Below are 26,764 nucleotides of genomic sequence, written 5' to 3'. Positions count from 1 at the left end.
CTGTTTCCTTGCTTTTTCAGCTTCTAGAGGCTGGCCACATTCCTTGGTTCATGGCTCCCTTCTTCTATCTTCAAAGTGAACAAAAATGAATCAAGTCCTCACATCACACCATTCTGCCTTTCCTCCACTGTAGTACCTCTTTCTCTTACTCTCTTTTATCTCCCTCTTCCACTCTTAAAAATCTTTGTGATTATATTAGGCCCACTCAGATATACCAAAATCATCATCCTATTTTAAGGTCAGCTGATTAGCAACTTTAACTTCATCTGCAATATTAATTCCCTTTTTCCATGTAACCTAACATATTAAACAGGAAGATAATCCCAGGTTCTTACAATGCATGAGGCCTATGGCCTTGATTTCTGCTGGTGATCAGGTGTTTAAGCCTCAATCCCCCAATAAGGTATCACATGGGTGGTAAAACTTCTCATTCATTACCAAGAATATGGGTTCCTTCTTGATATATTTTTCTTGAATATATTACTTCTCTTTTTAGTTTTCAAGCTCAGCTCTACTTTATAAACTTTTTAAAATACCATGTTCAAAGTAATCACTTAAAGGAAAGGATGAAATATTCCCCTCAATAGCAAGCACCCTTTCAGTAAGCCCCGAGGTTCTAAATACTTTCACTACTTTGACTCTTTAGCTTCTAATATTATTCAAGAACTTCCTGATTTGGTCTCTTGCTATTCTTCATCTCCATAGGGCACAAGTGAATTTTGGAAAGTGGAAACCCCTGTTGAAGCAGTTAGGTGGTAATTGTTTGGTGTAACAAAAAATCTTTTCGAACAAAGGGAAAACAGAAAGAAAATTAAGGAGAGAGAGGAAGAGGTGGAGGAAAGGTAGAGAAGGAAAGAACAGAGCAGCAGAATCACCAATGAAAGAAGACTTATAGGGACAGAAAAATGTCCTCAGATTGAGAAACTAGCAATCTCCAAAAATATTTTTATTCTCTTACCAAAATTGAAAGACAGGTTGCATAGATCTTGTAGTCCCACCTTACCACAAAAGTATTGGAATCCATATGTAGATATCCAGCTGCTCACCACATTGCATTGCAATTGATACCAGGAAATGCGTTGTGACTCATTTCTATCCTCTTTTCCACAACCTTTCTGCAATGTAGTGTCTATGGCATCTAAGTTCTCCCTGGGACAAACAGAACTCATTCTTCTTTTGATGTGTTTTATTTTAGCACTGTCTCGATCAAGTATTGGTAAGTTCCTTTACTTTTCTTCAATTCTGCTGACATTTAGCCCCATTTAATCAAGAGGATATCTTCCTAAACTTCCCAGACTTCTTCGCTGCAGCACAGCAGAAGCTTAAGCTTCACATTTCTCCAATTTCTTTGTTCTCCATAACCAGACACTTCAATAATCAGTCAAAAGTAAATGCAAGTTTCTAGTGGTTTATTATGATGACATGAAGAGAGCAATTTCCAAACCTGAAGTGTTGGAAAAACAGAGTAAATAAAGGATAAGAGCAAAAAGTTAGTAAGAAAAATAAGATGAGGATGAAGATAATATAGAATGAGGGATAAATCATATTAGCTGTGTCCTCAGAATTTTAAAGCTTTACATGGCTAGCATGAAAGGGCAGCCTTCCCTGAGGCATCCCCAAGTCAGGCTGGCAGCAATGGAAGAGATGGCTAATTCCCTATCTCCCTGAGCTGCAACTGACACTAAGGGTTTGATGCTCCTAGGCGTTCCTGGTTCTGATACTCATTCCTGCCCTGTCCCCTGCAAAAAAAAAAAAAGAATGGATAGTTTTTGAGCCAGACAACCACATGAATTTTTTGTTTATATTTACTTTTAGGAGAGCAAGGGGGGAAATTTCGTATTTCCAAATTCTAAGTCTCTTTAGTGTGTCACAGAACTAAGGAACATTCCCTAACCCTGCTGAGCTTTTGTCCCTCACCTCCTTTTCCTTCCCCATCATTGAGCATTTTGTCTAAAATTAATGAGACCTTCGAAGAATGAGAAGTCCACCGATTAAAGAATAAAGAGAGGATTAAAATGGTTTTAGCTGGCAATCATAGTTTCAGCAAAACAGTAATAAATTCATTAACTTAGGAATAGGAGGGAAGAAGAGAGAGGCTTGTGAAGAGACCAGGGAATGGGAGTAGGGGACAAGGAGAGGTTTGTAATTAAAGCAAGTCATCTTTCTTGACTATTTACAGATATTACACATGAGGAAAAAATGAAATTTAAAGATATTATTTAACTTGACCAAAGGTATATAGCTAGCAAAAGAGTAAAACTGAGGTTCTAAACACTGGCCTTTGGACTCCAAGTCCTGAGGTTGTCCAACTACCCCCAGGACATCATTAAATGTATTTACTCTTCCAATCCAAAGTATTCTTTGGAAATAAAATGTTTGTTCCAAGGAATTTAGAAAATCATGCATATGTTAAAAATATATTACTTCAATTTTTAAAATGTAATTTGAAAATCTTAAAATGTAAATTAATATAAAATATCAGAATTAATGTGCTAATCCAATACTGTGCCATAACCTTATCCCATGAATAAGGCTGTTTTGTTGTATATACAACTGTTAACAGGTGCCCTTAGAAAGCTATCAAGCTCAATATTTTATTACTTTTTTAATAAAAACATGTTTTATCTAGTTTTACTTTGTTTGCATCTAACTTATGGAAAGGGTAAAATATTTGGGAGTTGAAACATGCTAAACAATAAACTCAAATCTTCAGTTTCTTCAGCAAAATCTGCAGAGGACCCATGTGAGACAGCCTTGCCATAAAAACCCTCCAAAGGGGAAATCATTTAGAGCACTGCAGCTGCTATACCTAAGACAACATAAGTATTTCATAGACAGCATAGATTCTAGTGCGGTAAGACAGAAAATAAACACATAAGCAAACAAATACAATGATTTCCCTTTCTAGATAATTCCTACTATGATTACTAGACTATCATAGTAAATTCTACGGAGAAAACAAATTAAGATAATATGATAGAGCAAGACCAAGAAGTGAGGGCCTTTAGCTAGGAGATTAGAAGAAATTTCCCTGAGGAGATATCTGAACTGACTCTGAATGGCGAAAAGGTGGCAGCCACAGGAGGATCTTAGGGAAGAGTATCTCAGGCAGAAAGAACACCAAGTTCCTGAGAGGGGAAGAAGAGTAGCATGTATGAGAGATTGCAGGAAGGCCAGTTGCGAAAGATCGTGGAGGAGTTTGAAAGGTAGGGAGAGGCCAGATCACAAAAAGTCTTTTAGAATAAAATATGGAGAACAATTCTGAGCACCACAATAAGCCATTGTTTTCATCAGGGAAGGGATAAAGCCACATTTATGCTTTAAAAAGGCAACCCTGGCTTCTGGTAGAGAATGAAATGGGAGAGAATGACCATCATATTTATTTATGATGGCAAGAAGGAGAGAGGTACAGAGTAAAGTCTCATATGTGCTTCAAAGACAACAGGAGTTTCTACTGGAGAAGACTGTTTGGAAACAGCAATGGGGAGCAAAAATGACATTTACCTACATTCAGGCATGTATATGGGTATGGATTTTTTCTAAAACAAACATACAAAAAACCAGACATCACAGCCTCAACAACAGAGTGAGACCCTGTCTCTACAATGAATAAAAAATTAGCCGGCATGGTGGTGTGCACCTGTGGTCCCAGCTACTTGGAAGGCTGAGGTGGGAGGATCACTTGAGCCCAAGAGGTCAAGGCTACAGTGAATTGTGATTACGCCACTGCACTCTAGCCTGGGTGACAGAGTGAGACCCTGTCTCAAAAAAAAAAAAACTAAGAGGGCTGTAAGAGACATGGTTTTTTAAAAATGTTATAATTTTTAATTGACAAAATTGTATATATTTATGGTATACAACATAATGTGTTGATATATGTATACATTGTAGAATGACTAAATCAAGCTGTTAACATATCCATTTCCTCACATACTTTTTGTGGTAAGAACACTTAAAATCTACTCTCTTAGCAAATGTCAAGTATAACACATTATTAACTACGATCACCATGTTATACAATAGATCTCCTGAAAGTATTCCTCCCATCTAACTGCAATTTTGTATGCTTTGAGCAACATCTGAGATATAGTATTTTTTTTAAAAATTGAGATAGAATCTCATTCCGTTACCCAGGCTGGAGTGCAGGGTGCAACCTCGGCTCGCTGCAACTCCACCTCCCGGGTTCAAGCGATTCTTGTGCCTCAGCCACCCAAGCAGCTGGGATTACAGGTGTGCGCCACAATACCCAGCTAATTTTTGTATTTTTAGTAGAGACAGGGTTTTGCCATCTTGCCCAGGCTGGTCTTGAACTCCTGGCCTCAAGTGATTTGCCCTCCCCGGCTTCCCAAATTGCTGGGGTTACGTAAAGGCATGAGACACTGCACCCAGGCTTGAGATACAGCATTTTAAAAGACAGGAATATTAAAGCAAGACGGTGAAGAAAACGTTTGGAGAAGTTAAAGATACAGGAAAATTTGCTGATATGAATTTCAGACAGCATGGTGTGTTTTAGGGAGCAAGGAGAGGTGGAAGGAACGTCCGATTAGGAATTATAAAAAGCATTATGATAATAAGCATCCTTAAGATGAGGATTGTCTTTGGATGGTGAGTAAATGAGGATATGACACATTTTGGGATTAATCTCAAAGGATGATGAGTAATTAGTTACGTAGAGTATTTAGCTGAAAGATGCATAGGGCCACAGGAAGCTATTCATCCCTGAAGTTCAAGATGATGTGTGGTCCTACAGAATGGATGAGGCCCTCTTGAGAGATAATTCTCATAGGCAATTCACTGGACTGTGATAACTCGAGAAAGGGCCTGTCAAACCAGGACCTCAAAGGACTTGATCCTATTATTTCCTTGAAAATCTTGAACTAGCGTAGTGCCCAAGATAGAGGAGACTATGGTCCATTACCCATACATGTATAAACAGATAAGGACTGCAATCTGAAATGATGATATAATAATATGTGTTAAGCATTATGCTCCAGGCTCTGTCCTAAACATTTTTTCTTCATAATAATCCTAGAAAGTAGATATTATAAATCCTATTTTTAAAATGAATAAACTTAGGCATAAAAAAAAAAACAGGCAGAGTAACACAGCTAGTAAGTAGAGGAACCAGAATTCAAACCCAAGCATTCTAGTAGTTGATGGCCCATTGTACTTAATGAGACCTAATCAAGGGTCCCCTTTCTAAAATGATTTCGGTGAGAATTATATACTTTATAAACCAATTAACTCAGACTGATGTGGATTTTTATTATTATTCCTCAGTGCCAACTCCAGGAACCATATTTCAGTTTATTTTCTATTTCTCAATTTAGGAAAGAGAAATGAGAGCAAACAGATAATAAGAAGGGAGTACATAGGGAAACTAAGGAAAGTTTAATCAAGACTAAGGTCCTCCACCTCCTAAAAGCAAGTAGAGGAAAAAGAAAAAAAAAAAAAAAAGACTAAGGGCCAAGCATGGTGGCTTACACCTGTAATCCCAGCACTTTGGGAGGCCGAAGTAGGAGGATCCTGGAGGCCAGGAACTCAAGACCAGCCTGGACAACATAGTGAGGCTCTGTCTCTACAGAACAATTAAAAGAATTAGTAGGGCATGGTGGCATGCCTGTAGTCCTAGCTACATGGGAGGCTGAGTTGGGAGGATCACTTGAGCCCAGTAGTGAGAGGTTACATATAGTGAGCTATGCAACCACTGAACTTCAACCTGGGCAACAGAGTGAAACCCTGTCCCCCCAACCCCAGCCCCCCCCAAAAAACCTAAGGTCTTCCAAGTTCCCTTAACAGTTTCAGTCTTTACAAAGGCTGAGAAGAAAAGGAAAAGGGAATCACCTTCTCTGCTCATTGTCAGTCCTACATGTCATTCTGGGCCTCGGCCACACCACCAAAATATAAGATGCCTAAACAATCCATGAAAAAATCACACTACAGCTGGCATAGAGGATTTGATGCTCCATGGGGAGGTAGTGTGAGGGATTTTTTTTCTGATCTTCTTTTCAAAGGGGGATTAACGCTGATGCTTTTAAGCAATTGACATGCACTTAGAGATGTGGGTATCTAGCACAATTTACAAGGGAATTGAGCAAGTTCTTGGTTGTTTCAGTACCATAAACGCTTGTTTGTCTAGGGACCTTGTCCTCCTTATTTACCTCTTTCTAGGCAGGCCCTATTTCTAGAAAGTCAGCCTTTTTGCTTCTCCTACCAAAACTTACCAAAACTTACCCTAAGGCTAAAAGGCCCAAGAACACAGGGCTTTAGTTTGTGAATTTAGCCTCATTGAATCATAAAAGTTGAGCAGAAGAAAAATTATTAAACCCTGTCATTGATCGACTGTTGTGGGGTGGGGGGTGGGGGGAGGGGGGAGGGATAGCATTAGGAAATATACCTAATGCTAAATGACGAGTTAATGGGTGCAGCACACCAGCATGGCACATGTATACATATGTAACTAACCTGCACATTGTGCACATGTACCCTAAAACTTAAAGTACAATAATAATAAAATAAAATAAATAAATAAATTAAATTAAATTAATGCAGTTCCAAAAGATGGTGAGAATTATCAAACTTTGCATAGTCATTTAACAGTCAATGTAAGACAAATAAGACTAATGCCCAGACTTTCTCCACTGAATATAGTGAGGGTTCATTCTATGGTAGCTTGTACAAATTACTATCAAAGTTAATATCATTAAGCCTTCTATAAGTCTTGCCCTAGAATTTAGGTTATTTTACAAGAGAAACATTTTAGAGCTGAACAAAAAGAACAGAAACAAAATGTTGGAGAGGGAAGATGGTCAGTACGTTAAAGAAAAAAAATGTTTAAGGAATATTCAGAAAGAAGAGAAAATTGTAAAGAATATGAAGGAAAACGTGCTGAACTTAAAGTCAAGCAAACTGGAAGCTAAAACTGCCTTTAATTTTTTGCATACTCAGGCACAGCCTTGCCCTTTCTCAATCTCGGTTTTCTTTTCTTATAAAACTAGAACCTTTGTAACATTGCCTTTCTTTGGTTCTTGAGGCTATCACATTAGGGAAAGAAGACTCTCCAAACTGAAAAGATGAAAGAAAGAGGGAGGGAGAAACGGAAAAGACAGGAGAAAGGTGGTGAATGAAATCAGAATATTGGAAATATAGTAAAGCTGAATATTCCCCTGAAACTTTCACTCCTGCATAGTGTCTAAGGGGGAAAAGACATGGGATCACTTGCAAGTGTGGCCACTTTATGAGCCTACCTACAGGGGAATGGAAAGTCTAATAACCTGAGGGAGGACACTATTTCTGGGAAGACTTTTGGGAAATTGATGGATTATTGAAACTTTAGACTGACTTGAATAATTGTTATTGTTCTTTAGCTTTACCTCAAGGATCCATGAGTAAGTTTATCTTCTTGTTTCAAACTCTGGTGTTGTTGGGCTCCTATACTAGGCAGAGGACTTCTCCCTGTCTTAACTATTTCCTGTTTCCTGCTATGTCAGGGTGAAAGGGCTTAAGACTCATAATTCTCCACCTTGTCCTTCATTAGCCATCTTAACTGGATCATGCCCACCTTTCTCACCTTTCCCCCTCTCTAAGACAATGAGACCTCCCACCTTGCTTAAGCAAATTATTTTATTCTTGCCTTTGACCACATCCTCTCACCCCCTTATTTCTTCAGAAGTCATTGCTTCTCTCTTCTACATCTTTAAATATTTTCCTTCCTTTAACTGCTTCTCCTTAAGGTATAGAACAGGTTTGATTTTCTTCCATCTTAAACAGATCCTCCCTTGACTATGTCCCTCTCTAATCACAGCCTACCTTCAAGGGAGGAAATTATGCTGTACACTCTGACTGTAGGCTTAGGAAAAAGTTATTGCTCACTTCGTATCTGAACTATACACTATTTCTCCATGAATTGAGAATAACATAATAAGACCTACTAAAAAATCACTTTTAAAATAAATTTGCTTGTTAATTATTTTCAATTTACAGAGGACTATTGCCTAGCAGTTAAGCATGCAGATTCTAGAGCCAGGCTAACTGGAGTTGTATCCCAGCTCCCTACTTACTATTTGTTTGAACATAGGCAAGTTATTTAATCTCTCATTAAAATTTCAAGTCCGTTACATAACTAATTTCAACAACCAGTTGAAAATTAATCAAATAAAAGAACAGAGAAGAGGCTGGGCACCATGGCTCACGCCCGTAATCATGACACTTTAGGAGGCTGAGGCAGGTGGATCACCTGAGGTCAGGAGTTCAAGACCAGCCTGCTGAAACCCCATCTCTACCAAAAATACAAAATTAGCTGGGCGTGGTGGTGTGCTCCTGTAATTCCAGCTACTCGGGAGGCTGAGGCAGGAGAATTGCTTGAACCTGGGAGAGGAGGTTGCAGTGAGCCGGGATCACAACACTGCCATCCAACCTGGGTAACAGAGTGAGACTCCATCTCAAAAAAAAAAAAAAAAAGAACAGAGAAGTGAGGGAAGCTGGAAAAAATGAATGGAGAAGGGAGGAAAACCAAAGAGGTAAAGTTTAAATAAACCTTCTGGAACTGATTTCAATTGATTGTCAAAAAAAAAAAAAAAAAAGAACACATTTTCTAAATGAAGGGAAGACTGTGACAGGAATGAGGAGCAAGGAAGTGAGGAAATCAGCAAAAAATCCAAAACAGATAATCCTGGCTGGACAGGGTTTTTTTTCTGATCGATGTGCTTTTCCTACAAAAGTTTTCATACTGACTATTACATTTGTGGTTACATATTAGGGACACATTTCCTACTAGCAAAGTTGTTTCTTGTTCAAAGATGGAATTAAATATATCATATTCCATTATTTTTTCTAAAAGGTATCAAAACTTCCAGATGCTTCACAATCTGAACAAGTTTATTACTCACAGGTTTTAATTAAATGTGATCCAACCAATACCTATCCTTAAAGTAACGAAAAGGAAGGGATTCACTTGCCCTATCCCAAATCAGGCCACAACCATATGACACTGATTTCAAAGTTCACTGTTCTTGAAGTATAGATGGTGCTCACTTAAATCGTCTCTTCTCATCTGAAAATAGAGCTCCCAAATTAGCCACCACTAGCCCGGTGCCACCTATAGATGTGTTTTGTTTGGTCAGGACGGTATTATTTTAAATTTTGAATTTGAATGCCTCTGGGTAGGGCATGGACTTTTCACCATCTCTATCCCTTATAACTAGCAGATTCACAATCATGAGACCTGCTGGGCCCCTTAATGCAACTGAGTTTGTGATCGATCCCCACAGAGATAATCAGGAATTCTGTCTGGTATGGAAAATGTGGTACTCTCTAAAAGAACTAACTGATGCTCCCATTAGGAAGAATATCCACAGAGACAATGTCCTTAATCCAAAACACACAATATTCAGTATTTTGGCAGGATATATACATCGTAAGTTTTTTTTATCTTCTTCTTTACTCTGTAAGGCAACAAGTAAATACCTTCCACTGCCCTGCTTATTTGTCTTCAGCTGGGAAACGCCACAAAATACTCAGTTCAAGAATTTCCTTTCTTGGCCCAGTATGGAGGCTCACACCTGTAATCCCAGCACTTTGGGAGGCCGAGGTGAGGGGATCACTCAAGGCCAGGAGTTTGAGACCAGCCTGGCCAACATGGCGAAACCCCATCTCTACTAAAAATACAAAAATTAGCCGGGCGTGGTGGCACATGCCTGTAATCCCAGCTACTCAGGAGGCTGAGGCACAAGAATGACTTCAACCCAGGAGGTGAAGGTTGCAGTGAGCCGAGACTGTGCCACTGCACTCCAGTCTGGGTGACAGAGAGAGATTGTCTCAAAAAAAAAAAAGAAAGAAAAATTCCTTTCTCCTCATTATTCCATATTACTTTAGGTCAGGAATGGAATATATATGACCTGTGTTACATTTCTGCTCATGCCTTTGCCTGTGGCAGAAATCAGTAATTGATCATGATTCTCTTTCCTGCTCAGCCCACATGTATCCTAAAATTCTTCTCATCTCCAGATAGTCATTAATAATTGATCAAAATTAAATATGCATAACTCAAGTATACTTGTCACTCCTAACATAGGTTAATATCTTAAATCTTTAAAAATTAAGTATATGAAAACTGTCCTTTTAAAATTATCTTTATTTGGTGGTAGGATAGGCTTCACCTTCTCAAGAAACTGACAGTTCAATGATTGATGGCCTAAAATACCACATAGAAAAACAGACATCTCTTCCCAAATGCTGAGGGTAGATCCTGTCATTTCTGGGGAAAGCTACTATTTCCCTCCCCAAAACAGCAAACTAACAAATAAGGGAAAAATAATTATACACAAAGAAGGAAACAAATTATTCAATTATTTTAAGAGAAAAAATTGCAAAATTTTCAACATCTTAAAATATGATTGGTTATTTCTCAAGACAGAAGCAACAGAGATTAAAATGACATAATTAAGGTACTAAGGTACACAAGAAGATAGCGTTGTTTTAAAGATTAAAATAACAGAAATTAATAAATCAAAAATAAAAACACAATTAAGTGCACATTATAATGCTCTGCTGTCAGGACTCAGAACTTTCCAAATGACAGTCAGAAATAAGAGGAAAAATTAAAGCAGAAAAAAGTAAAATATAAAGTAGCTTACTACTTTGCCGAAGTGTTTCATTCATGTATAGTTACTGAATATTTCTTTCCATAACATTTCTAATACAACTTTTCATCTTTCCCTTCTGTTATTACTCCTGATTTTTCACTGCAACTTCACAATATAGGTAAGACAGAGGACACAACTTCTGTTTTAGAGATGAGGAAATTAATGTTCAAAACATTTAGTGACTTGCCCAAAATCACAGAGCTAGAGAATAGCAAAAGTCGGACTCAGCTCTTTAACCTCAAGACTGTTTGTACCACACCTGGGGAAGGGGAGGAGGGAATGGGATTGTCTATCTCCATGCCTTCTGAAAGTCTAAATCTAAGTAATGTTACACTTTTCAATTTTTATTATAGGTAGTATAAAATGTTTACAAACAACTGAAGAACCTCCTTGTAAGTTTCCCATATATACAACTCAGTCCTTTTTTTACTGACACCTAATAATTGTACAAATTTATGGGATACATGTGATATTTTGATACATGCATACCATGTGTAATGATTTTGATCTTCTATAATGTGCCTGCTACCAGAGGAATGGGGAAGGTGGTGAGAAAGCACATAAAGATGGAGGAAAGGAGAAAAACTTGCAATTTTACTGTTCTCTCTTTTACCAGTGTGAGGAATTTGAGGCTGATTTCAAGATCCTCTAAGTGACTGATTAATTTTTTCATTTAACAAAGTGGAAATTCTTATAATAAAAACTAGATTAATTAATGAAATTGTGAAAAAGATTCTGGGGCCAGGGAAAATTATCTATAACCTTTAGAAGGATTTGACAGCAGGAAGATAATGAAAATTAAGAATAAGAAAAATAACTGCAGGGAGTATGATTTTAACAGTCTCCTAAGGAAAAAAGGAAAATGCCTACTTACCTTCTTGCTGCCTTTCCATGTAAATCAAATATGTAGTAAATGCTTGATCTGAAACTCCCTGAGATAAACACCCTTGAGTCATGCTCTCTTCAAACTCACCTTTTTTGTTTGTATTTTAGCCAGAACTGCAGGAGCCATGAGTAAGTTCTTTTTCTGCCCTTTAATTCTCATGTGCTTTGCTTTACTAAACTGTTAGAATATGTAAGACACTCATATTCCTAGATTTTTTTATTTCTTTCACAAATTGTCCATTCCTTTCCCCTTCTTTATTCCCTATTCTTATCTTAATAAACTGGGGTGCCTCTGTAAGAAACTACTATTGCCTTTAACTTTTCCGAAATCTTGAGATTCAACAGCAAAGGGAAAAGAGTGAAGAACAAAAAATGGTCAAGTGAAAGGAAGAAAGATTCCCCTGTGAGAAAACCCAGTAACACTCAAAGAAAGAGGCTTGATGGTGGCCATTCTACTTAAGACCCACCAAGAAAATTTCAGTGACATGCAGTGAGTCCCAGCTCACTGACCGAGGATCCCAGACTGTCACTGATGTTTGTGTGGGATGTATATCCCCTGTTATGAACAAAGAATAAATCTGAAATAAGTATCCAGATAGAATTTTAAATGAAACTGTAGCATATATCTCTGGAAGAAGCACTGGTTGGGAATAGAGAATAAGGAATAAGTGAGAGGAAGTTGATTTAAAAAGGAAAAAAAATGGTAAATGGAAACAATGACTTTTATATGATCTGAGATTTTGCCGGCCCTTTATGGCCTTGATGCTTAAAGTGGGTCCAAGGGCCTGCATCAACGTCACCCTGGAGTTTTAGATATGCAGAATCTCAGCCTATTGCCCACCCCGACCTACTAAATCAGACTTTGCATTTTAATAAGATCCCCAGGTGATTTGCGTGCATACCAAAGTTTAAGAACCATTGCTCTACAGGATTTTAATTCTCTGCCCTGAGAGAGGAAATAAAAAGATGAATGCACTTGGTCCAAATTTAACCAGCTTTTCCAGCCCTGCAAATTCCCCACACCAAGAGTGACCTTAAAGCCAAAGACAAGAAAGATGAAACTCATCAGGGTTTAATTCACTTCTTAACACATTTCTATCCTTCATTTTTGAGGATGTTCAGAGCTTGAGCCCCTGAGACAGGACTAACTCTGAAGGAAGGAGAAAAAAAGTGATTTGATAATTAAAGCTCATGGTATATCACATCCTGTGTCTACTCCTCTTGGAGTATTTACACAAATGAAACATTATTAAAATAATCAAGTCAAACTTTGAGAGCAAATACTGGGTAGGTATCATAAAAGCACATATTAGGCCAAGCACAGTGGCTCATACATGTAATCCCAGCACTTTGGGAGGCCAAGGTGAGAGGATCACTTATAGCCTATGAGGTGTAGAGAGGTGTGGTGGGGTGTGTGTGTGTGTGTGTGTGTATGTGTGTGTGTGGTCATAAAGAAGAAGACTGTTACTGCATTATTAACAAGTATGTGGGTCTAGTGTCTCAATTCCTTTGCCCACTACTCATACCTATAAATGTCTTAAGTCAACCTAGCAGTTTCTATTCCCTTTTACATGGCAGGCCAAGTTACTCTGTTGAATAAGGGCCAAAATCACTACAGAGACAGCAATTCCCACTGTCTCCTTCAGATGAGGCTATAGATTCTAGCTAAGTAAGTTCAAATTAGCCAGCTGGAAGACAGGCAATGGCCTGTGTAATCTCCTGAGATACAAGCAGGACACCCGTCGGGAAAGGGGAAGGAACGCTGCCTGACCAAATGTGCGTCTCCGCAGTTCCAGCTGGCAGATTCCACCAGTAACCGGGATCCTCCAAGATGAAGAAAGAAGCATTTATAAACTTTATTTGTTCCTCCACTGAAGTGGAAATTTTGCTCCTGGTGTCTACATTTGTGATGTTTTCCCAGGAAGAATTTTAATGCAAACAGTATTTTCTCATTAGTTCTATTTTGTTTTTTCCATATTTTAACTGGAACTATTAGACCTATAAGTGAGTTCCTTTTCTGTTTCCTCTAATGTTCTTTGGCCTTCTGTAGGATATGGGGTCCTCTCCACATCCTAACTGTTACCATTTCTACCCCTGCAGGATTTCTCACTCATACTTCTTAATTGTATTCAAATCTTCTGACACCTTCTGATGCCCAAGCAATCAGACACAATATCCTGAATTGTTACTGAGTTTAGGACAAGGGAAAGCCAAATAATTCATGTTTAAAACTGTAGTTTATTTTAATTATTTATATTTATTATTTTTAGTTACTTAAATTTCTCATTTAAGATGGATGCTGAATGATTTGATCTGGTAGGAGGGTTATGCAGCTTCCAGGCTAAGATTATCTGCAGTCCCACAGTAGTTGTTCTCCTCTGGTTGAATTGCTTCATAGTTTCTTTAGAAACAATACTGGTAAAATGAAAATTCTATTAACGTCAAACCACACTTTCCTCCTTTTTGTATTTCAGTGCAATTCACAGCCCCTATTCATAAGTATCAAGTTTGTTTTTCCACTCTGGTCCCTTTGATATCTGACCTACAAGGTCTTGGGGCCTGATCTGCCCTGCATTTTTTAAAATAATTTCAACTTTTGTTTTAGATTCAGGTGGTGCCTATGCAGGTTTGCTAATGGGTATATTGTGTGATGCTGAGGTTTAGGGGTGACTTGCTTTTTTAACACTGTCTTTCTCAACTCCCCTGGCATTCCTATTACATAGTTTCCAAAGAGGCCATGCACAAAGTGTTAAGAAATCTCACAGGCTAACATTTAAAAATATAAACCAAAACAGCCCTCTTAGAAATAGTCATAATGATCCATCAGCAAGGGAAGGTACACCTTTCAAATAAACCATGTCTCTAAGGAAACTAGGGGCAAGGGGCAAGAAAATGTAAGAAGAAAAATAGAGGCATAACAGATTAATATGGAGTGAGTCTTTCCCAACCCTCTGAAGATTTTCAACCATCACTGAAAGCAGGAGGAGGCCTCCATTCCTGTAGGTCCCTTATATTGTGCAACAGGGAGCCTGCCTGAGGCTCGCCATACAAGCAACTCTTGATCTTCCCGTTGTTTCTATTTATGATACTCCCTAGAGCGAGTGTTGGGAAATGGGAATTTCCTTCACAGTGGTGAAGCATACTGATATCTTTTTCTTTCTCCCTCTTTCTCTCTCACAGCCGGAGCTACAGGACCTATCAGTAAGTTTGCTCTCTGATTCTCCACAGTGAGCATTTTACTTTCCTGCAGTATCTTAGGGATCGCTACCTGGTTTCCATGTTGGGATTTCAAGGGTTTGGAGTTCACATTTTCTTCAACCCTTATTTTTCTTCAACCTAGCATTTCAGTAAGTCATGATTAGCTGTGTGAATGTACACTTCACCAATAAAAACAAACTACAAAGTGGAGAATGAACCCTTGCAGATTTCCAATGGCTTCTCAGCATCACACAAGGGATTTTTAGATGAGGAGGCCCTTATATGTACTAGTTTGCCATAGCAAGAAAGTCACCATTTCTACTACTCAACTGCAGCTGAACTTGACAATAGTGATGCAGATTCCTACTAGGGAAAGTATACAAATTAAAGTATATAAATAAAAAGTATATATAAAATATATATATAGCTACTGATTTCTTTTCTCTTTTTTTTTTAGAGCTCTCTCAAAAAACCATTGGTAAGTCATCTGATTCTCAATTATAATGCCTTTTGGTACTTTACTTAGAACATCAATCTATTTTTATTTCAATTATTCATGCCCAAGGACTCAAGGATCAAGTCCTTCTGCCACCTCATAATCTCACCCAGAACTCCAGATTGGACTCATCCAGGTTCTGCAATAAAAATATATTAACTATGAAGCTGAAATGCAAAGTGAAAAATATCCTGCTAGAGATGGTCCTAAGCTGTTTCCACTTCAGCATATAATCTAGCTCTGTAGAGCCAATACTTAATAAAGACTTAGAACCCAGCACCTAAACTTCCTGCTTTGCTTTCCATGCAAATAATTTTTCCATTATTAGATTATCTTCACTTTGTAAAATAATGCAAATTTTAAGTTTCCTTTATTTTTTTTCAGATGGAGTCTCGCTCTGTCATCCGGGCTGGAGTGCAGTGGCATGATCTCCACTCACTGCAAGCTCTACCTCGCGGGTTCACGCCATTCTCCTGTCTTAGCCTACCGAGTAGCTGGGACTACAGGCACCCACCACCACGCCCGGCTAATTTTTTTGTATTTTTAGTAGAGGTGGGGTTTCACTCTGTTAGCCAGAATGGTCTCGATCTCCTGACCTCTTGATCCGCCCGCCTCAGCCTCCCAAAGTGTTGGGATTACAGGCGTGAGCCACCGCGCCCGGCCTTCCTTTCCTTTCTAATTGCCCTGAAAAGTTCTCTCCAGAAGAGTTAGGCTCTATTTTCAGCAACTTTTAGCAACCTAGTCACATTCTTTGAGTGATCCCTATAATGTCTTACTACTGTTTTTTTAACCCTCGCGTACATTACTTTGTTGCATCTAAACAACATTCAAATGGCAATGAGTAAGGCAGTTATTATCCCCATATTTAGAGATGAGGAAACTGAGGGTCAGGAGTCATTTCTCAAAAAAATAAGAGGATGGGTTAGTTAATAAAATTAAGACTGAAGTTTTACTAACTCTTCATTCTTTCCACTATCATTTTTGGGTGTTATAACATGTTATTAACAATGAATAAAATGAACTTCTAATATTGAGATTAAAGGGTAGTAAAGGCCTAGAGGAGAAAAAGTGAGAGAATGAGTAACACAAATAGTAACAGACACAGAATGAAGATGCAGTTTAGAGAGAGATAAATAGGAGAAAATTTAAAAAGAACAAAAGTAGGAAGAAAATTGGAAGCAGAAAGAGTAAGTGAATTGGCACATAAGAGAATAAAGAAGGGAAATGAGTATGTTGAGAAAGAGAATAAAAATAAAGGTACAAAAAGTCACAAATTGAAACCGGAAAGGAAGGAAGAGAATATAGAAAAACTGAAGAAACAAAATTTTGAAGTGATCACCTATCCAAGGATTTAGTAACTTATGTCAAGAGGGCAGGTATCATATGAGTTCTACTTCAGAATCAAAGATACATATTTGTAGATACAGGCAAAGCAACTATTAAGTTAGCATAATATCTAAATGTGTTACTGGTTTACTGCTCATAGCCAAGGGTATCCAGATCTGGAAAGCCATCTTCCAGGTGTTTTACACAGGAAAAAAAAAAAATTCAGAGTTAAAAGTTCGAGGATTATTGATCAAAATGTGGATATTTCTCATTCTGAGTGACACTGAAGTGAAGGATTATTAACTGCAATGCCCACTGGGTGAGGATATGGTCTTTTTAGATTCAACTAACCATGCAGACTTAGAAGATTACCATAGCTCTCATCTGGGAACAGTCTACTCAGTAGGACCTAAGGCAGGAAGCACAGTTTGCCAGCAAGGGCATTAACAGCTATCCCTCTGCTGTGGGAGTAGTACTCGCCATGATCTATGCAGGTGTCCACATAGCCACCTAGGACCTATTCTGTTTGGCTTTCTGTCAGTTGAGTTGGGAGCTGACCTCGCTTAGAAACCCCACAGGTCCACCAGGAACTAAAATCTCCTATAAGAACCCCATACACATTACCTGCAGGGATCCCGTAAGGAATATGACCAAATACATGGGTCACTACACTCAGGGAAGCCCAAAGTTATGGCTCCTTAATACATATTTACAATTCTCCCAGTTCAGATGCAGTCTAACATCAAGGATCATTCTTATGTAAGCAGTGTTGCTAAATAACATAACAGGCTTTCGGCTGGGTGCAGTAATCCCAGCACTTTGGGAGGCTAAGACCAGCGGATCACAAGGTCAGAAGTTTGAGACCAGCCTGGCCAATATGGTGAAACCCCATCTCTACTTAAAAAAATACAAAAATTAGCTGGGTGTGGTGTCGTGCGCCTGCAGTCCCAGCTACTCAGGAGGCTAAGGCAGGAGAATCGCTTGAACCCAGGAGGCAGAGGTTGCAGTGAGCCGAGATCGTGCCACTGCACTCCAGCCTGGACGACAGAGTGAGACTCCGTCTAAAAAAAAAACAACAACAACAAAAACATAACAGGCTTTCGATATTTATCAGGTCACCAGGCGATCAGAGCTAGAAAATCAACTGAAGGCCAAATTCTCATTAAAAACTGAAGGTTTTGGCCAGGCATGGGCTCACACCTGTAATTTCTGCACTTTGGGAGGCTAAGGCAGGAGGATCACTTGAGACCAGGAGTTCAAGATCAGCCTGAGCAACAACAGAGCAAGACCCCATCTCTACAAAAATTTTTTTAATTAGCCAGGAATAGTGGCATGCAGCTGTAGTCCTAGCTACTCAAGAGGCTGAGGTGGGAGGATCACTTGAGCCCAGGAGGTCGAGACTGTAGTGAGCTAGGATTGCACCACTGCATTCCAGCCTGGGTGACAGAGTGAGACCTTATCTCAAAAAACAAAACAAAACAAAACAAAAAAAACAGAAGGCTTTGTTGACTCTTTGCTCACAGACTCTAAAGCTAATCAAAGCAGCAGTCACTGCTCTATCACTCTCCAATAAGCTGGAAGCTGTGAGAAGAAGAAACTAGATTCTAACCTCCTATTCTAATGTCTACCTCTGGAACATATTAGTTGATCAGAAATAAAGATTTTAGTGAAAGAACAGTCCCTTGAGAAAGAAATATCTTCTACTCTTACTGACAGGAAGTGTTTCACCTTTCCCTACCATCAGTAATGTTAATACCTAATAACAAAGTTTTGCCTTTCCCTAGTATCTCTTAGGTTGGCAAGGATCCTATAAAAACCTTCACCTTGGGCTGAAATATTGCAGTAAATGCTAAATATCCTTTTTCCTTTTTTCTATAGTTAATATAGTTGGATTACGTCTCCCTAATGATCTCATAACTGATATCACTTCCTCTCCCCTGCTCTACCTCTCAAAGCCTCACTTCTAGGATACAATTAGTGAAAAATACACTCTCCAGTCAAATAACTGTACTAATATGCCAATTTGAATTTCTTTTTAGTGCAAACTCCAGGACCTATTGGTAAGCTGCCTGTATATATCAACTTATCTCTACTGGCTTCTTACTATGTCTGAAGGAGACTGGCTCCAACTGTTTAAGTATCTGGGTTAAAGAAGCTAAAAATCATATTTCTTAGACTTTCATTTCCCCATATCGTAACTGTTAGGTTTTGGAGGGAAGGCGAGGGTTAAAGAAAGACACAGAGAGAGTGGCGGCTGTACAGCAAATGTAGGCTTTACGTCCAGCATAAGACCTACAGAAGTGGGGAACCAGCCTAATGCCAGTGCCCACTGCTGCTTACAGGCTGGGGGTACTTATAGGTATAGGCGGGAGGGGTCTGGGTAGTATGGCTTGCTGGCCGGCAGGATATTGATAAGATGTTCCCATGATGAGGGGGTTCTGGCTCTTGTTCCTGCAGAATGTAGTGTTCCTTGCACTTTCTCCCAGCTGAATATGATAGGGATGTTTCTTTAGTTGGCCCTTTGTCCACCTTGTGTTCAGGTGGTTAGGCAGAATGTTTCTCACAGCCCGAACCCCCGTGGAATGTTTCACTTTTACCAAGGTCTTCAAATTGCTGGAGGCTTACAAAATGGTGCAGTTTGGATTAACACTAACCATCTCTCTGGGCAACCAATTATATTTTAGAAAATGGAAATTCCATTACCTTAAAATTCATAATAGATAGGCATTGTTTTAATAATGATTATAGTGGCTTGTCAGTAATCATTAGAATAACTTCCTAAGGCAAAGGTGTAATCGAATCTGGAAAAGAATATAAGAAATGAACAAGAACATAAAGATAGCTGAGAGTGAAACAGAGTGATCTGAGGAAAAACACTGGGGGAATATGGGGAAAGGAATACAATTAAGGATCTCATCTCCAACACCTATAGTGAAAAGCAAGAATGAAGTGGTTATGCTAAAACAGGGTTAATAATCTCCTAAAAGAAGATCTGGTTCTTATGGAGAGGCTAGAGTACAGCAGCAGTGCAGTGAAAAATATTTAATCCTGAATACTGAGATTTAGTAATTCCTGAGAAAATCATTTTCACTGCTTGCCTTTGGAAAATATCACTAATAGAGGTGTTTTGGGGCCAGGCACAGTGGTTCACACCTGTAATCCCAGCACTTTGGGAGGCCAAGGATCACCTGAGGTCAGGAGTTCGAGACCAGCCTGGCCAACATGGTGAAACCCCATCTCTACTAAAAATACAAAAAATAGCCAGGCATGGTGTCAGGCACCTGTAATCCCTGCTACTCAGGAGGCTGAGGCACGAGAATCACTTGAACCCAGAAGGTGGAGGTTGCAGTGAGCCAAGGTCACCCTACCACACTCCAGCCTGGGCGACAGAGTGAGAGACTCTGTCTCAAAAAATAGAAGTGTGTGTGTGTGTGTGTGTGTGTTTAATTTGTTTGTTTCTATTTTTTAGTACAATATCCTGGACCCAATGGTAAGTACCTTATCTATCCTTCTCCCTCCAGGTTCCTTGATCTTCTACAGTGTCTAGAGGGCCTGTTCCCTGTCTCAAATGCCCTAGATGTGTCTCACTGCCATAAGAGCAGTTATTTTACACATGTTTTTATGCTTCCTGATTTCAACCTACTGAGAATTCTCCAGGGCTATTTTTTTAAAAGAAAAAGAGTAAGAAAATGTCCCCAGAAATAGTCATAATGTCTTCTATAACAATATACAAGAATTTGCTAAAGTAGCAGAGAGAGAATAATAAGAGCAGCTTTCCAGTTCTGAAGTGCTTTGTAGTTTCTAAAGGGCCTACTCAAAGATAATGGAGGAGACAATGAGGAGGAAATGAGAAAAGAAAATCAAATTTTAAGAATAAATACAAAAGGGAGAAAAAACAATAAAATTTAACAGGAAATACTATGCAGGGTCTAGTCTAACCTGAGTTCTCCAGTCTTCTCTCCAAAGGCCTTTCTCTTTCCTCATGTCCTATCCGGCTACTATCTCCAAACATCCCCAACACACGTGCGCGCGCGCACACACACGCATGACAAAGAGAGAGGAAAAGAAAGATAGGACAGAGCACCTCATGGAACAGGATATAACAGTAATTGGGCTGTAATTTACAGGAACTGGCAGAAGCATCACATATGGAAGAGAATAAAGTGAAAGTTCATATTGTGATGAGCTAGGGAGAAACTGGTGTTAAAATCTAGGGCATCGAACCAACCCCAGGACATGGGAAATTCTGAATCTAGAAATTAAGGGATAGCATTAGAAAGTTTAAGTCAAGCAGGAAGAATTATCAGAGGGCAAGTCACATATATTCAAACAAACATTCCTTCATCTAGCTGAGCTCCTACCATGTATCTGATACTAAGCTGAGCACTGAGGATAAAGTCACGAATAAGGGAGAGAAAGATATGGTTGGTCACTGACGCCATGGAGTTTACAGTCCTATAAGATAACTTGGGAAAACAAACCCAAAATGTGTAGAGGGCAGGCAGCACCCCACACAACCACACTACGACCATTAAAACTGGATATTTACTGCCCTGAATTCTGGTTCTAACTATCCTTTTTGTGAATGAATATGAGCCATTTGTTATTGACTATTCCCCTGAATCAAGACTGCTTTTCTCAGTACTCACAGATTGCCAAGACTTATAGCCTTGGAAGTTCTCATAATTATTACAGGGAGGATAAACATAAGCCAGCTCACCTCAGAGGATCTCACTGGGGCTAAAGGAAGGGTCACATCTGGTCCACAGTTCCCTAATAGCCACCATGTGCCAGAGAATCTACATGGATACATGAATTCCCTTTCCCTTTTCTCCCCTGCTTGACTCCTTCTCCCTTATGTGTAAACAATTTAAAAATATGATAGTGTATAAATGAAAAATATATTGCTATTTTATTCCTTTCTAGCTTTCCCCTAAGTTATAAGCGATTTGGAGAAAGTGCAAAATGAACTGATTAAAATTTAAATGACTTTAACAAAAATTAGTGGCTCCCAACAGCCCTAGTAAAGAAGAGTAGGAAGAAAGCTTTTCAAGTCAATAAAAATTATTGGGTAGAATATTCACTATTTGGGTAATGGGTACACTAAAAGCCCAGACTTCACCACTATGCCATATATGACATAAGAAATCTGTACTTGTACCTCTTAAATATAATTAATTAATTAAAAGGTTAGTGAACAAGAGTGACTAAAGAAAATGAGGCCGGGGCCAGGCACAGTGGCTCATGCCTGTAATCCCAGCACTTTGGGAGCCCGAGGCAGGTGGATCACGAGGTCAGGAGTTCAAGACCAGCCTGACAAACATGGTGAAACCCCGTCTCTACTAAAAATACAAAAATTTGGCTAGGCAAGGTGGCTCATGCCTGTAATCCTAGCACTTTGGGAGGCCAAGGTGGGTGGATCACTTGAGGTCAGAAGTTCAAGACCAGCCTGGCCAACATGGTGAAACTTCGTCTCTACTAAAAATACAAAAAATTGGCCAGGCATGGTAGCGCATGCCTGTAGTCCCAGCTACTTGGGAGGCTGAGGCAGGAGAATCACTTGAACTTGGGAGGTGGAGATTGCAGTGAGCCGAGATCTCACCACTGCACTCCAGCCTGGGTGACAGAGTGAGACTGTCTAAAAAAAAAAAAAAAAATACAAAAGTTAGCCGGACGTGGTGGTGCACACCTGTAATCTCAGCTACTCAGGAGGCTGAGGCAGGAGAATCGCTTGAACCCGGGAGGTGGAGGTTGCAGTGAGCCGAGATCGTGTCACTGCCCTTCAGCCTGGGCGACAGAGCGAGACTCTGTCTCAAAAAAAAAATGAGGCCGGGCGCAGTGGCTCATGCCTATAATCCCAGCACTCTGGGAGGCCCCGTGGGCCAGATCACTTAAGGTCAGTAGTTCAAGACCAGCCTGGCCAACATGATGAAACCGCGCCTCTATTAAAAATACAAAAATTAGGCCCGGCGCACTGGTGGCTCACGCCTGTAATCCAGCACTTTGGGAGGCCAAGGCGGGCAGATCATGAAGTCAGGAGATGGAGACCATGCTGGCTAACACAGTGAAACCCTGTCTCTACTAAAAATACAAAAAAAATAAATAAATAAAAATAAGTCGGGCATGGTGGCGGGTGCCTATAGTTCCAGCTACTCGGGAGGCTGAGGCAGGAGAATGGCATGAACCCAGGAGCCAGAGCTTGCAGTAAGCCGAGATCACGCCACCGCACTCCAGCCTGGGTGACAGAGCAAGACTCCGTCTCAAAAAAAAAAAAAAAAAAAAAAAACCTACAAAAATGAGCCAGACTTGGTGGCAGGTACCTGTAATCGCTTGAACCTGGGAGGCAGAGGTTGCAGTGAGCTGAGGTCATGCCACTGCACTCCAGCCTGGGCAACAGAGCAAGACTCTGTCTCAAAAAGAAAAAAAAAAAAGAAAGAAAATAAAAGAAAAAGAATATGAGACTGACAAAAGTACATATAAGTTTAAGACATTATGAACCTCTAGAAGTGTTTCAAGCATTTACTGTCCCTAAATGAAATGAGAAGGAATAACAAAGCCTCACTTTATCACTTTATAGCCAATCTCCTGCCTCAGACCAGCAGAAACAGGTCTGAGGCTACAAAGCACAAAGTAAGGCACGTAAGGCCGGACATGCACTGAGCTGTCAGATTTTAGGGCCCCCCATATCCTCTCTGCAGTTACCCTCTTTAAGCCTATCAAGGGAGAACTGAATTCACTTTGTTCTACACGTTGATTTCTCCATTTTCTGTTCCTTCCGTTTTTTACCACCAGATGAAACTTCAGAAATGACTGGTTAAGTTCCATGTCTATTGTATGATAGCTGCCTTTGGCTTCCTATAGGGCCTGGCATACTTTTCCTCTCTGCTCATTTCTGTCTTGTGTGTGTGGAAACTCACATTTCTTCATTTCTTTTGCTTATTCCTCTATTTAGCTGCTGCTCCACTCCTGTAAGGAATGAATAAAGGAGAATACCAAACCCAAAATAGAGAGATAAAGTTCGGAAACTACCCGAAGTTTATAGTGACTTGTCAACAAGGGAAGGGAAGGATATTTGCATGAATAAATGAAAGCTTTCACAGGATGGCAGAAATAGGGAGAAGAAAGGTAAAGGCAGCACAGTTTAAAGAAATTACCAATCCCCTGCAGGATTTCCAGCAGTAACCACTCACTGCAAAAAGAGATCAATCATCTCCCTTTCCTGCAGCCTCCTATACTAAGCAGAAGGCAGAATCCCCACAAGGCATGATGGCAGGTATATTCCCCAGCACAGCGCTCTATGCCCCTGCCCTAAGAAGGATGTTTCTTCCGTTGCCATTTCTGATATTTCCTTTCAGGAAAGTAGTACGAAAACTAGCTCCTTTTTCAGCAGGCTGTACACGTTGATTTATCTTTGTTTTTCAGCTACAGGATCCTCTTGTAAGTTTGACCATTTCCCTTCATGACTGAAACTCAATTATCTCCAGCAGTGTCTAACATATCTTAAGCCAAAATGTATGCATCCACATTGTGATATGATAATGTTCCAATTTCCTTGGTCCCTTATTTTTCCATTACTCAGAACACAAATATATATTTTTTTCAGTGTCACGATCAGACTATTACATTTAGCAATAAACAGCATGGGTGCAAAAAAAAATCTACATTAAAACCATTTGTTGGAATGCTTTACACTTTCCACAGAACAGAAACTAAAATAACCTGTTATACAATTAGTCACAAATACAGTCCTCGAGTTTTTTGCCCATACACATGAGTATGTGTCTAAAACATGTCTTCTTTGTACCAGCTAGGCCCTGCCACCACTGTGCTTGGCTGAGTTCACAAATCTGTTGTAACCTGTAGCTTCCCTGTCACTTCTCTGGCTCTCCTCTCCTGCTAAGCTTTGTTTCCTAATTAAAATCTTCTGCCACTGCCATAGCTACTGCTGCTACTGGAACCACAATAGCCACTTTGGTTTCATGGTTTGGCAAAGTATTGGCCTCCACCACCATAGAGGCCAGAGCTTCTGCCTCCAAAGTTTCCTCCCTTCATGGGTCCAAAATTTGAAGACTGATTGTTGTAATTGCCAAAATCATTGTAGCTTCCACCACCTCCAAAATTGCTTCCATCATTACCAAATCCATTATAGCCATCCTCACTGCCACCATATCCACCACCACCACAGCTGCCACCAAAGCCACCACAACCACTGAAGTTTCCTCCATGATCAAAGTTGTCATTCCCACTGAAACCACCTCCATGACCACCACCAAAGTTTCCAGAACCACTTCGACCTCTTTGGCTGGATGGAGCACTAGCCATCTCTTGCTTTGACAGGCTTTCCTAACTTCACAGTTGTGGCCATTCACATTGTGGTATTTCTGAATGACAGTCTTATCCACGGAGTCATGGTCATCAAAGGTTACAAAGGCAAAGCCCCTTTTCTTGCAACTGCCTCGGTCGGTCATGTTTTCAAACATTTCAATTTTTCCATACTACTCAAAATAATTTCTTAGGTGATTTCTTCAGTGTCTTCTTTAATGCCACCAGCATATATCTTTTTCACAGTTAAGTGGGCACCTGGTATTTGAGAATCTTCTCTTGAGACAGCTCTCTTTGGTTCCACAGCTTTTCCATCCACCTTGTGAGGCCTTGCATTCATGGCTGCATCCACCTCCTCCACAGTGGCATATGTGACAAATCCAAAGCCCCTGGAGCGCTTGGGTTTGGATCTCTCATGACCACACTGTCCGGGAGTGTCCCTCACTGCTCAAAATGGCTCCTCAGGCTCTCATCAGTTGTTTCAAAGCTCAACCCTCCAATGAAGAGCTTCCTCAGTTGTTCTGGCTCTTTAGGAGACTCTGACTTAGACAAGACGGCCAGGAGAAGAGAGACTTTAATGATGCTTCTTCCATGGCATCCATGGGCAGAAAGGCATAAATAAATTATTAATAAGTTTCTAGAACATTCACTGACTCGCATAAAAAATAAAGACCTGAGAAAAAAGTTTTTACATGACTCTAAAGAATGTTAGGAACTTCCCATGCAGAAGGAAAAAAATGAGAGAAAAATGATATAGATCCATTTCTGCTTTCTAGATAAGTCATCTATACAGGCAATTAGTCAGTTATTTATTTGTTTCTCTGTGGTGCACTTATCAAAGTCCACTGATGTCTATTGGAACTTGAGTTGCAACATGGAACTTGAAGTTCTATTTTCTCAGCCTTTTGTTTTTCCATTATCCAGAATTCAACCAGCTGATAATTAGTTTTCTGGAAATTTCTAGTGCCTTTGATTAAAAAAAAAAAAAGTTCAAGCAAGTATATCACTAGTAAATTTACCAATAGAAAAAAAAAATGAGTAGGAAAAGAAACAAGAAAGGGGTAACAAAAAGTATCTTTGCTTGTTTTTCAGTCAGATCGCATCCTCACACAATCAGTAAGTCTATGTGTTCATTGAATTCTCTCCTTTAGGACTCAGTTGGTCTCTAGTGGAGTCCAAGAGTCTTTATCTGCCCATATTGGGATACAAAGGGCTTGAGATACATCTTGGCCTCTTGCTGTCTCATTATCAAAACCTCTCTGCATTATTAACGATGTACTGGAAAGTTTTAAGACTATCAATTTACAATCCCCTGCAGGATTTCAAGCAGTTACCAGTCACTGCAAAAAGGGAAGAGATAAGTCAGAGCAGAGAAAAAAATTTTACAAAATTTCAAAGCCCATCAACAAGAGACTATCTTAAAGAGGGAAAAAATGGTAGGAGAGAAAGGAGTAGATAAGAAGTTTCTATAACCCTTTTTCATTTGAACCTCCTGCCATATCTGGTCTCTTTTTTCCACATTTAAATTCCAAAACATCTAAGAAAAATTTGTATCACCTTTTAGAGACTTTAGAGGATTTAAGCCTAAACTTTAAATAACAACTTTAAGTTGTTATTTCCTCCATGTTTTGCTTTCACGTGACACATCATTCTCTCACATTTTAAATAACTCTATGGAAAAAATCAAACTTACTATTTTATTAAAAAATAAAGGGCAGGGGAGAAAGTTTATCAGCAGGTCAAAATGATATATTACAAGGGACTTAACAAACTGAAAGACAATTTGAGCAAAGGGGAAAGAAAAAGGAGATAATTGTCTCTGGTCTAGTTGCAAGCTGGATTCATTTCACTTGCCATCAGTATGTCCATGTTTTCACCACTGTAGGATTCTGGA

General features: G+C 39.5%; 1 protein-coding gene and 1 pseudogene across 1 annotated transcript in view; one reads left to right on the top strand and one right to left on the bottom strand.

Moving 5' to 3' along the window:
- The window catches only part of TSBP1 (testis expressed basic protein 1), an 84,109-nt gene that overhangs the window by 26,665 nt on the left and 30,680 nt on the right, over window positions 1-26,764 (top strand). The window contains exons 9-16 of the mRNA XM_063605263.1: window positions 1,196-1,216; window positions 7,368-7,388; window positions 10,997-11,035; window positions 11,637-11,657; window positions 14,709-14,729; window positions 15,184-15,204; window positions 18,588-18,608; window positions 20,018-20,038. Of these exons, the coding sequence (XP_063461333.1) occupies window positions 1,196-1,216; window positions 7,368-7,388; window positions 10,997-11,035; window positions 11,637-11,657; window positions 14,709-14,729; window positions 15,184-15,204; window positions 18,588-18,608; window positions 20,018-20,038 (186 nt within the window). The remainder of the gene's footprint in view (window positions 1-1,195; window positions 1,217-7,367; window positions 7,389-10,996; window positions 11,036-11,636; window positions 11,658-14,708; window positions 14,730-15,183; window positions 15,205-18,587; window positions 18,609-20,017; window positions 20,039-26,764) is intronic.
- LOC106634871 (heterogeneous nuclear ribonucleoprotein A1-like) lies at window positions 24,179-26,419 on the bottom strand (annotated as a pseudogene).

This window comes from Pan paniscus, chromosome 5 (genome assembly GCF_029289425.2).
Source record: "Pan paniscus chromosome 5, NHGRI_mPanPan1-v2.0_pri, whole genome shotgun sequence".
Classification (NCBI taxonomy): Eukaryota; Metazoa; Chordata; class Mammalia; order Primates; family Hominidae; genus Pan; species Pan paniscus.
Note: the sequence above shows the minus strand (reverse complement) of the source record. Positions and strands in the feature narration are given on the sequence as shown.